General features: G+C 38.4%; 1 protein-coding gene across 1 annotated transcript; it reads left to right on the top strand.

Moving 5' to 3' along the window:
• The first annotated feature begins 1,166 nt into the window (after nt 1-1,166).
• LOC117412739 (spondin-2-like) lies at nt 1,167-10,031 on the top strand. The gene is made up of 6 exons (XM_034021292.3): nt 1,167-1,285; nt 2,537-2,759; nt 3,467-3,690; nt 7,333-7,524; nt 7,685-7,853; nt 8,116-10,031. Exons 2-6 carry the CDS (start codon nt 2,540-2,542, stop codon nt 8,292-8,294), a joined length of 984 nt encoding a protein of 327 aa, XP_033877183.3. The 5' UTR covers nt 1,167-1,285; nt 2,537-2,539; the 3' UTR covers nt 8,295-10,031.
• Nucleotides 10,032-11,666: the final 1,635 nt, after the last annotated feature.

Genomic DNA, 11,666 nt, shown 5'->3' on the forward strand with positions numbered 1-11,666 from the left:
GTCTATTAAATACTGATATAGAGAGGCCAGGTCTCTGGAAGCTGTCATGCTAAAGTTGTTCAAGCGTAGGATTTCAAAGACCGGGTACAGAATTCCACCGACAAGATACGGTATATCTGAAGTTGTAAATGCTTCATAGAAAACAGATCCAGCCACAAGTGCTTTTGTTTGGAACTTACTTGAGTTCTGTTGCCTACATGTTTGTGGTTGCTTGAGACAGTTGTGTTCTTATTGGATGTTCCACAATGTCTAAGGTATTTTGTAAGTTCCGCAATGCGCACTGTAGTTAAAGGCAGCAGAGTAGAGGTTACTAAAAAGAAACTCATGAAATTAAATGACAACCATTTCAAGACTTAAGAAAGTTTAAAATTGTTTATGTCAGCTGGTGTAATAGACCAAAACATGAACTATTGTATTAGCTGAGAGGTTAAAGAGGACATGTGGTTGTAGATTGCTGCTCCCTGGTTTCCTGTCTGCCCTCCTGATTAAGGACAGTGTGTCGTGTGTGATGGGATCCCTTTCTGTCTTTAGTGTCTTGTTTGGTGTAATGGTGCTGTGCAGTGCTATATATTCAGCAGAATCATACAAGAGTTCAGAGTGATTATAATAAAGTATAGAAGCAATCACAGTAGCTACAATCATATTCATAATGACATAAAAAAGCAACAGATGATGCCCTTTGAAAGAGCTGCAACACAACAGGCTAAGACCCAACTTTGTTATATACAAAAGCCAATACATTTACATTGTCATTTCTTTTATTTCTAATTTTGAATAAATAAATAAATGAATGCTGAAATAAGGGCACTGGATTGCAAATCTAATAAATAAAAATTAAAAATTAAAAAAGGAATACAAAGTAATGTAACCTTGGGCTGTATTGCATTATTGAATAAACAATCTTTTAGAGAATGTTTGATTTGCATGATCTTTCCATATGAAAAAAAAATAAAATATGCCATGTGTATTGTGCTTTCATCTGGAAAGAGGCAGAGTTCCACCAGTTAGAAGCAGCATCTGCAGACAGAATGCCTGGCTAGAACAATCACATGCACGTGAAAGAGTTAATGATCATGAAGAAGATGATCTGCTTACAGCAGTCAAGTTTTCCACATGGCCAATGCCTTTTCCATACATGGGGTTACAATAATGAGGGAGGAGGTACCTCCCATCCATAAAAAGAGCGCAGGTGGTACTCTGTCTGAGGGAAGCAAAGAAGCAAAGGGAACTACACACAGCAACTCTACACAACAGGCACCTTGCCTTTCAATCATCACCGGTCCTGGTAAGCCTTTCAATTCCATTATTTTAATTTTCTCCGGGATTTGTTTCAGGGGCTAATGGATTAGATTTAAAGCCTTTGCTCAAAGTTTGCAATGTTTTCTTTTCTAAAATAAATCATAACTCGCAAGAAACCAGTTGCAAACATCAGTCCGGCTGCTAGTTTTGCAAAATTAAAAGTTTTGTATTTCTCTCTGACTAAAACTCAACAGTTATGCAAACTTACCACGGGTGAAATAAATGTTTGTATTGCATGTGTCTGCTGCCTGCTTTCTTAGCTTGATTGCATTTCTCCTGGAAGAATCGCTTAACTACTTTACTCCAGAGTAGAATGCAATCAGGGGCTCCCTGTGCACACACCGTGTTGAAATATCATGCAATGACACGGAGGACTGCAAATATTTGTGAAATGTATTTGGTTTCTAGGAACTCTTCATTGTTTTGCTGTTGTGAAAACACTGCTTCTTGCTTCCAGACGATTACTTACTTGTAATCTCAACACAAAGAGACATCTGTCTTTCAAAAAAGTGCCAACTGCACTTCAGCTACTAAAATACCAGTAAACAAATCTTTTGTTTAGAAATATAATGCTGTTAAAGCAACAAATGATAGAAGCAATGCTCAAATGCCAGCCCATGCAGTGTATGGTATATAAAAATAGAAAATGATACAGTCCTTCTTGAAATACTATGGTGGTTTGTTTTGATTTTGTATGTGTATATTGTGTATTTGCACCATTATATAGAGTACTCCAAGGGTTGCTTTTTATTATTATTTGATCATTTCATTTTTCTTTGTTAAATGGGACTAGAATATAGAGTTAAAGACGTTCTCATATTCAAAGCCTTGATATTGGTTATGTTGTTTTGTTTGTTTGTTTGTTTTCCTTTTATATTTTTTGTATTTGGGTTCAATTTTGGACAATGACCTTATCGATGGCACGAGAGCAAAAGCCATATATCCTTGTTCAACTTAGCTAAAACAAACAAACTCTTTTTTGGCAGTTGTGTCAGACAGTCAAAAAGGACTGGAGCCTGTTTTAGCTGAGGGTAGAGTCCAGTGCCGGAGACCCTGTCATGACAAACAAGCAGGTGTGCATTCATTACAGACTGCTCTATAACTGATCTGCAGTACCCTGGGATCTCAGCTGTTTAGTGATTGAAAAAACATGGGACAATCCAAGTTGGATGTTTTATCTGAACATACTGCACCGACATGCCCTTGTGCCCCATTCTGATTGTCTTTTTTTGTTCAGATTATGTCAGCAGAGCTTCTCCCTCCTGGTTGGCTGCAGAGGACCCTGGCAGTGATGCTGTGGTTATCATGTGGCAGCGCTCTCCGGCTAGCCAATCAGATGGCATGCACAGCCAGGAGTCCCGCCACTTACATCCTGGTCTTTACTGGGCAATGGAATCCAACAACATTCCCCAAGCAGTATCCTACGTTCAGACCTCCTGCCCAGTGGTCCAAACTCATAGGTAAGGAAAAAAAACATCCATCTGAGTGATGAATGACTGGCGTTCATGGAGGCAATGATGTTAAAATACGGCATTACAAACTTTAGCTCAAAGGAAAGGTATTAAAAACATTTCTTGATGTGGTTCTGTTCCTGTTGGCCTGGTAACTTTGAAGGACAGGTTTCTGTGCATTCAGGTATCCTTTATTGTTTAATTGATGCAGGACTAGCAGTATCATAATGCATTGTGGTGTGACAACCTGGAACTACATGGTCACCCTGGGCATTCCCATTCCCTGTTGCTGCTGGCAATCTCCATCCTAACCCCCCATTCTCCCATCCCCCGAGGTTCCAGGGTCAGTGCTTAAATATTTCCTGATGCATCCGATAAGAAATTAGGCCAAGGCATTTGGTTTTGCATTCACAGCAAAACAAGGATTGTATTTCAAGCCAACATTTACTTAGGTCAAAAACAAAGTCAAGATTTCCACTTAGATGGCAAATAAATAAACCATAATAATAATGGAAACCAGATGCTGATATATGGTTTTCTGGAGTGCTGGTTTGAAATACAGCCTAAAGACGCACTGGAAGCAGACAGCTGGGACTGCTTGCCCTGTTGTCACGAAGCTTTCCAAGGATCTTCTTTAGCACAGCTTCTATAAAGTATCACAATGTTGGAGGCGGTTTGTTCTGCACAGAGTTTTGTAAGGTTATTTTCTCTCCAAGCGGTCAGCCATAGCAGCAGATTCCACCTGTGGCAGGAGGGCTCCCTGGCCAGTCAGGGGGTGCAGATGTTTGCAGAGAGGGGGGTGACTGCCGCTCTCATCAAAGAGACCAAGGAGGTGAAGAAGAGTACGAAGAGTGTCCATGGTGTGTACAGAGCTCCGGGCATCTCTAACGGGATCGGGCACACCTCCACAGAGCTGCACATGCAACCCAGGAGCCCTCGGGTAAGGCTAGGCACAGGGAGGCTGCTGTAGTGTGCTTGCTAGGATTTTCTGTGCTGTTTATTAGCTAGCTCATTTATTTTGCTGCAGCACCACCATTAAGATAAGCCGGCATTTGTGTTGATTAAGCAAGTTAACTGACTTTGTACAAAAAAAAGATTTAAAAATGAATACAAGTGCTCAAGCAAAAAGCACTCCCTAGTTACAAATACCCACTGTAACTGCTGGTAGGCTTGTAAAATCCCCAAAAAGTCAAAGAGATTATAATGAACTTTATGTGATACATCCCAAGCAGCCAGAAAGTGAGGCACTGAGTCAATTCAGTCTCCCTGAATGTTAGTCAGGCCATGCTAATCAGAGCCCTGCATCTGGAATGGTTTCACTATTTTGCGTGCGTGTTGCCACCATCAAACCATCTTACCTACGAAACCTGAGAGGGAATGACCATGACCCGAAGTAGGAAACCCAACTATTTTAAGGACCCAAGTATTTTAAGGACTATTCATATGAATAGAGCCCTCTGAGAAGCGAAATGTACAGAATCCCTGTTTAAAGCAGTACAAGGCCAGACTGGCTGGCAGTGAAGATTGGATTGCTAGCATTGGTACCGCTTGTGCTATCCCTGTTCTGTGGATGAAGAGAGGGGATTACAGCACCTTCCCAGAGCACTGACATTAATCATGTGCTTACACAGGCAACACAAGCCAATGAATGCACTTGCCATGACGTATTACATGAGATTGATGTATTAGCATTTTTCTCAAAATCTTCCTTTGTCTGGCTTGAGCTTGGATGTTCAGTGCTAAAGTACTGTTTAGCAAATGAGGCCAGGTTCCAGTTATTATACCTTTTATTTATTATTTTATAAAAGGGTTAATTATTGTTAAATTGTGTTTTTCCTGGAACTCTTCTGACACCATGGCGATGTATTTAGCATTAGGCAGGGAACAGCATGTTAAATCTGGGGCATCCTTTATTAGAAGGGAGCCCTTTTTATATGAATATCTTGGCACGGATCCACTGGGCTGGCTGTTGGTTGCTGATATAAGGACAGGCAGCATTTGAATGGAACCATCTGGAGGATTTTATAATAAATGGCCCTGAACTTAAATTCAAGTTGGCACTTTTATGAAGTCCTCCTTCAGCCTTTCTAAACTCAGCGATATTTCCAGCATGAAGTCATGTAAAAAGAGACATTAATCAAATCCAAGCTTTTTTTTTGTTTTTGTTTTTCTGGTCAGGTCAACCAGATGTTATGTACAGTCAGCACTCGGATATATACGACACTCAGATACACATCAGTCACATTTTACTGTCCTTAAGAATAAAATCAATCTTCATTATATATATATATATATATATATATATATATATATATATATATATATATATATATATATATATATATAATAAATTAATAAATTATGTAATAAATTAATGCACTTACCCGTCACAAAGCAGTCTATCTTTATTGTGCAGTTACACAGAGCTTCCTCCAGTTTCACCTGATGAAAATGCAGCAACAACAAAGTGAACGAGACCAGCTACTGTAATGTAAAACAGTTCATCATTAAAGAGTTGTAGATACTGTGATGTATTTTTTTAAATCTGTAATCTTTAGTTGCTTTTGTGCATTTTCATTTGCAAGTGAACTGTGACATTAGGGCCGTATCGAGCACTATATTCTGCAATTTTGAATACTGATTTTGGATACTGTTTTAATAATGGAAACTGTTTTTTTTTTTTTTTTTTTTGCTAAATTGCATTATCTTTTACGTTGTAAGCAGTTTTGTGCATGGGCAACATTTTGATTTCATTTTGCTGTGGGGTTAATAGGGAATTTTACATACTGCAACAATATGTACCGGATTTAAAAGTATGTGCTGTATTACAGTCCACGTGTCCACAGTCGTCTCTTTTCTGAATTAAAATACTTCTTATGTTGAAAATATAGTACTGTACCAACAAAACCAACTACAGTACATCTAAATGGAAGCCTACTTATTTTAAAACACTGTCCTTTCAGCTATGTATTTTTGACATATTTTTGTGTTCCCTGAAAAATGGAAAAGGTTGGAAAGGGCCAAATGAAATAATCAGATATGTGTCTCACACTTTTAACCGTCACTGAAGTCAAAGCGTTACAGGGTCGGATATGTGAGTGCTGACTGTAGTACAGTATCTGTGGTATGTGTGTATAATGAAAATATTAGACACAGCAAAAAACGCCCTACCTCTTAGCAAGGAACATTGTCTCCTTTTTTTCTAACAAATTACTTTTACGATATGTTTTAAAAAAAACACCAACGGTTTAAATGATTAAAAAATAATTTATTTCAGGATGTTTCTGTAGAAAGAAAAGTAAACACAGTGCAGTAAACTTGAAATAATCTGACCAGCGTATTAAAAACAACATAATATTATAATAAAAGGACAAACAATCAGATATAAGTCATAGTTTATTCAGGCCCGTCATATAAAACATTTGCACAACCGAAACATTGTAAATAAATGAACATTTGAACAGAAATGGGTTTATATACAGACATGTTATATAAAGCACAACGGCAAAAAGCGATAAAAACATTAAATAAAAATAACATTTGAAAAGAAGTCTATATACAGGTGTATTATTTACATGCAAAACTGTACAACCAAAACGATGTAAATAAGTAAAATAAATAGGTTTATATACAGAAATAACAAAGCGCAAATACGCAACCGAAACTATGCAGAAAAAAAACAAAAATTTTAACATAAATGGGCCTTGTTCTGGCACTTGGTCCTGGCACTTCACTGGCTTCACTTTCACTGCTGCTGACATATATAGTAACCTGAGTAAATCTAAAAATAGATCACGGGAGATACCTGCTCACATGACAGACAGTAGCGCCTGAGTTACAAAAGGCAATAACTGCTCACATGACAGACAGTGGACGCTACAAAAGACTGATTGATTATAATAGATTCCTTAGATTACAAGAAGCCATTCATGTACGGGCTGCAGACTAATCTAATCACAGTTCAACACATCACCGGCACAGTCCTGACTGATAAATGCAAATAATAAAATAGAATATTGTATAAGCAAAATACTATTGTTATCAATGTAGTGGTCAATTTGCCTGGTCTGGTAGTTTTAGGTATGAGGGTATTATATCACCCTTATTTTTGCAACCCTGTGTTTCCTACTTTGTCAGGATAATTAATACATATATTTAGGAAAAGTCATAAGCATACAGACCCATATCTGCCAGACAGTAAATTTAATTTAAAAACCGCAAACGGTCAAATTGACCGCCTTTGTAGTTTTGTGTTTTGTGTATATCCTAATTATTTTTTTCTTTTTTTTGTACTCTGCAGTTATACCTCTTTCAAACACTCACATACACATATATATTTGAACATAATCAGTATTATTATGCTATTGCAATAAATGCATTTAAATGTTTAGTTTTTATCTTTGTTTGATAGTAATATACATATTTAAAAATGTATTATTATTTAAGACTCAAGCCAAAATGTGTTTCACTATAACAGTAATGAAACTAAGTAATAGAGAGCTGACTGATTGAACGTGTGGCTGGATTGGAGTTGGTTCAAAGCGTTCTCTCTAACATGTCTTGTGTGCACTGCCACCCCCAGCTGTCTCTGATGGGGAAAATCATTCCAAGCCCTGATTGGTTTGTTGGGGTTGACAGCCTTGATCTTTGTGACGGTGGCCAATGGGTACAGGAAGTATCACTTGACCTTTATCCATATGATGCGGGGACAGACAGCGGCTTCACCTTTTCATCTCCAAACTATCTCACAGTGCCCCAGGAAAACATCACTCAGGTAATATTAATTCACGTGTAATGCTCATCCTGGTACGTCTACTGAATGTTCTGAACTCCTTCTTATATGAATGAGGTTGATGTATTTTAAACAAGCTTTAAAAAATAAAATAAAGATCCTTGATTAAGGGTTTATTTATTTCTCTTTTCCCGCTTGCTAGATCACGTCGCAGAACCCAAACCACCCCGCTAACTCTTTCTACTACCCCAAGCTGGAAAAACTGCCCCCTCTGGCCAGGCTGACCCTGACACGGCAGACTGGGCACTCGCCCGGGCACAAGCAGTTCTCCAACCACATCCTCCGAGAGGCTGGCAGCAAACGCTACTCAGGTGAGCACTGACTCTTTACAGTCATTGATTTTATTGACATTGAGGCTGCATGTTTCTTGTTCAAGAGAGACCGGGATAATTAAAAGTATATACAATAATTCACTGTGCAATCACACAATAATCCTAAATCCAAACACATTAGCATTAATATTATTGCAAAGACACCAGCGGTACACATCATGCTTGCTTAACTTCAACTGAACTGTTAGGTTAGTATCCCACACCTGCTGACCTCAGGCTGTGTTTTCTCTCCCATGTTCAGAGACGCCCCTGGACTGTGAGGTGTCAAGGTGGTCCTCATGGGGTCTGTGTCTGGAGAAGTGTGGCAGACCGGGGATCCGTCACAGAACACGCTACATCCTGCTCCAACCGGCCAATAGCGGAACTGCGTGCCCCGACCTAGAGGAGGGGGAAACATGTTTCTCTGAGAACTGCATCTGAGCCCTGGCCAGGACAACCCTGGGAGGGGGGGATCACTACAGACAGACACACCTAGCATTCAGGACAATTCAACACTCCCCCTCCACTCCGCAATCTAAACAGACCCTCTTGCTTTGATATTTGAATTCAGAGCTCACATAGAGAAAAGGTGTCAGCAGGTTAATGCGCTAGCCTCTTACCTCCTGGGTGACAAGGAGGGACGGTTGTTAAGGTCAGTTTGAGGTGCCCTGGAGTAGATATTTGGGGAGGCTCACATGATGTAATAGCACAGCACCATCCACATTGTGCCTGTATGCAGCCTGTGCCAATGTTCCTCACAAACTATTCACCAGCAGCATCAATATTCTTTTTTTAATGAGGCATTTACTGTAAATACCAATAAAATAGTAATTTGTACTGTAGTCCTTTAAATTCACACAGACACACCATTTATAAGAGGGACTGGGTTAAGCAATTATTATTGTCTGCAACTTTTTTTTATAAAGTACTGGTAAACTATTCAATATATGTGTAGTTGAGTATATCTCAGAGGAGGACTGAATGCCAAGCAATAGACAGAATAAAGCATGCATTGATAATGTGTATATTTATATATTGATATGAGAATTGTGCATTGTGAAGACCATTCATATGAAATGAGTGTTACAGCCTGCATTGGGGAACTACTGTTAGTCTGGGTGTTTTAGCACAGGGTTGCTGGTTCAACCCTCAATTAGTTTATTATTTTATTTAAAAGAATCTTAATTAGAATATTTTCAACATAAGCTCCCCCTTGCAAAAATGTGATAGAGGTTTTTCTTTTTTTTATTGCATAAAGAGTGCCAGCGGGATGGAGAAAACTATTTGCAGTCAGCAGGCTCACTCGCTTACAATTAAGTCTTATTTGAAGGGGGCATTGTATATGATTTTATTTTATTGAAGCTGAAACTGCACTGGCTGAGTTCAAGGTCTGGAGCCATTAACTCCTCAGGCCTCAAATAACATAAAAAAAAAAAAAAAAAACTGGCCACATATTTCGAATGAATTCCAGAGAGTAGCAGCAGCTATGCCCAATGGTCCACACGTCTGCTCTGTATCAGGAGACAGGGAGGTATGACACAAGGATGCGGGTCTGAGCTCTGGATTCTCACCTGCTTTCAGATCCCTCTAACAGATGATCTCTGAGTGTGTTAAGTCAACACGTTGTTCTGTCTGCAAATTCGCTGTGCGGAATATGAAATGTGTGATGAACCTCCAAAGTCTTTTCTCTTGGAGAGTTGCAGTACCAGAATGCATTGAATCTGCCGTCACACTGCACTATATAATTAATTAGCACAAATGTTGACGAAGAAGGTCTTCAGAAGGAACCGAATACCCTGTGTTTTGTCCACGTTAGACAGGATCACAGGAATGGTATTTTTTGCATTCAAATGGATAGAATAGGATACCCCAGAGATATTCCTGTTTTGGTATCCGTAATGCTGGCAACTCTGGTTATAAGGGATAATGTCAATGTTGCTGTCTAGGAAACAGCTGGAGGTGAGGAGGTTAAGAAACTGCTGTTCAAAGAGCTAACAAGTTGAGCACCCACACTCATTTGTGCATTCACAGCTCCCTCTAGTGGTCAAGTCAAGTGATCACGTCAATTAATTTCAATGAATATTTATTCAAGCCAGTGTGAACCACGTGTTCAGTTTGACACTTAATACAATTCCTTGGTGTCTGTTTAATACATACTTACATTGTCTTCAAAGCAGTTTAGTGGTGGCATTCAATCACATTTTCCAGGCACTGCATATATATATATATATATATATATATATATATATATATATATATATATATATATATATATATATATATGTATGTATGTGTGTGTGTGTGTTTTGGGGGTGTCTGGAAGTCTGACTAAATGGCACCTATGAACAGGGCAATATGCAGGTATTATTTTAAACTCAATTTAAAAAGGTTACATTGCATGAAAACCATGTAGAGCTGACATTTTTACCACAAGCTTGGTTATATATTAAACTACAACCTGTTTAAAATTCTACAGGGCACCACAGCTTAAAACATTAAAACAACAACATAAAACATTCACATTCCTAAATATAGTCATACACTGAAAACGAACATATATGAAATAAAAAAAAGATAAGCTTGATGCACAGTACAGTTTAACATATACTACATGCAGTGCATTGTAAGCGAGTTATCCTCTCTATTCTAACAAACTGTGAACTTTTTTTTTATTTGTTCACACTTAATTTATTCAATTAAACAGATGTTTAACACGTTTGTTTGTTCACAGTTCTGCAATAAAGTATTTTTGACAAGGAAAATAAATCTGGGCAAGTCTGAGCAAGATTCTAGAAAATGTTCCACACTGATGAACAACCCTGGTCTCCTCCACAGCCTTTGCTTCATTGATTCCTGGCAGTGAGATGCACTTCCTCACTCCAAGGCTCAGTGCAGCTGAGTGCTATTGAAACAGATGGGTACTGCTTCGGCCTACACAAATGCAAATGGCATACAGAGAACCTTTAACATGGAACATCTCCTTTGAAAACACCACTGTCCACATTTAATTCATTTCATTTTGAAGCACATACAGTCCGGAGAAGATTCTTTCCAGGCAGCTGCTGTTTTTATTCAGCGCTACATAGACAGGTAGGAGATATTTAATCATTGTTTTCAGTTCTTTCTTGCTAGGAGTGCAAAATAAAAATTGTAATGGACTTACCAGTCATGGCCTTATTCTTACAATGGGGGGGGGGGGGGGGAGTTTATCATATTCATTCACACTGATCAAAAAGTTATTTAAAGAGGCACTTTTTTTTTTTTACAAACCCTGTTAAACAATAATCTTTCTTGTTTTTTTTTCTCACTTATTCTGACTCATCAAAGCAGCTCTCCAGTGCTCTGCAGTATATGTATATATATATATATTATTATTATTTATTTCTTAGCTGACGTCCTTATCCAGGGCGACTTACAATTGTTACAAGATATCGCATTATTTTTACATACAATTACCCATTTATACAGTTGAGTTTTTACTGAAGTAATCTAGGTAAAGTACCTTGCTCAAGGGTACAGCAGCAGTGTCCCCATCGGGGATTGAACCCACGACCCTCCGGTCAAGAGTCCAGAGCCCTAACCACTACTCCACACTGCTGTTATATATATATATATATACTCTTGTACTGGGACTTAAAAAGATATCATTTCGACCCAATATAATATATATATATGTATTATTAGTCCCCAGGTCACAATATTATGGTACCATAAAAATAAACATTGATTTACTGCTTCGTCCCTAAATATTTGCATTCTTACATTACATAGAGGATACCAGATGGCAGGGAGTGTATTGTAATGGAGTATAAT

This window comes from Acipenser ruthenus, chromosome 23 (genome assembly GCF_902713425.1).
Source record: "Acipenser ruthenus chromosome 23, fAciRut3.2 maternal haplotype, whole genome shotgun sequence".
Lineage (NCBI taxonomy): Eukaryota > Metazoa > Chordata > Actinopteri > Acipenseriformes > Acipenseridae > Acipenser > Acipenser ruthenus.

What these genes read in the sequence shown, in the direction of transcription:
- LOC117412739 (XM_034021292.3), top strand. Translation starts at nt 2,540, where the DNA reads ATGTCAGCAGAGCTTCTCCCTCCTGGTTGGCTGCAGAGGACCCTGGCA. An exon ending in CCCAGGAAAACATCACTCAG is followed by an intron (nt 7,525 to 7,684) that starts GTAATATTAATT and finishes CCCGCTTGCTAG; the next exon opens with ATCACGTCGCAGAACCCAAA. An exon ending in TGGCAGCAAACGCTACTCAG is followed by an intron (nt 7,854 to 8,115) that starts GTGAGCACTGAC and finishes TCCCATGTTCAG; the next exon opens with AGACGCCCCTGGACTGTGAG.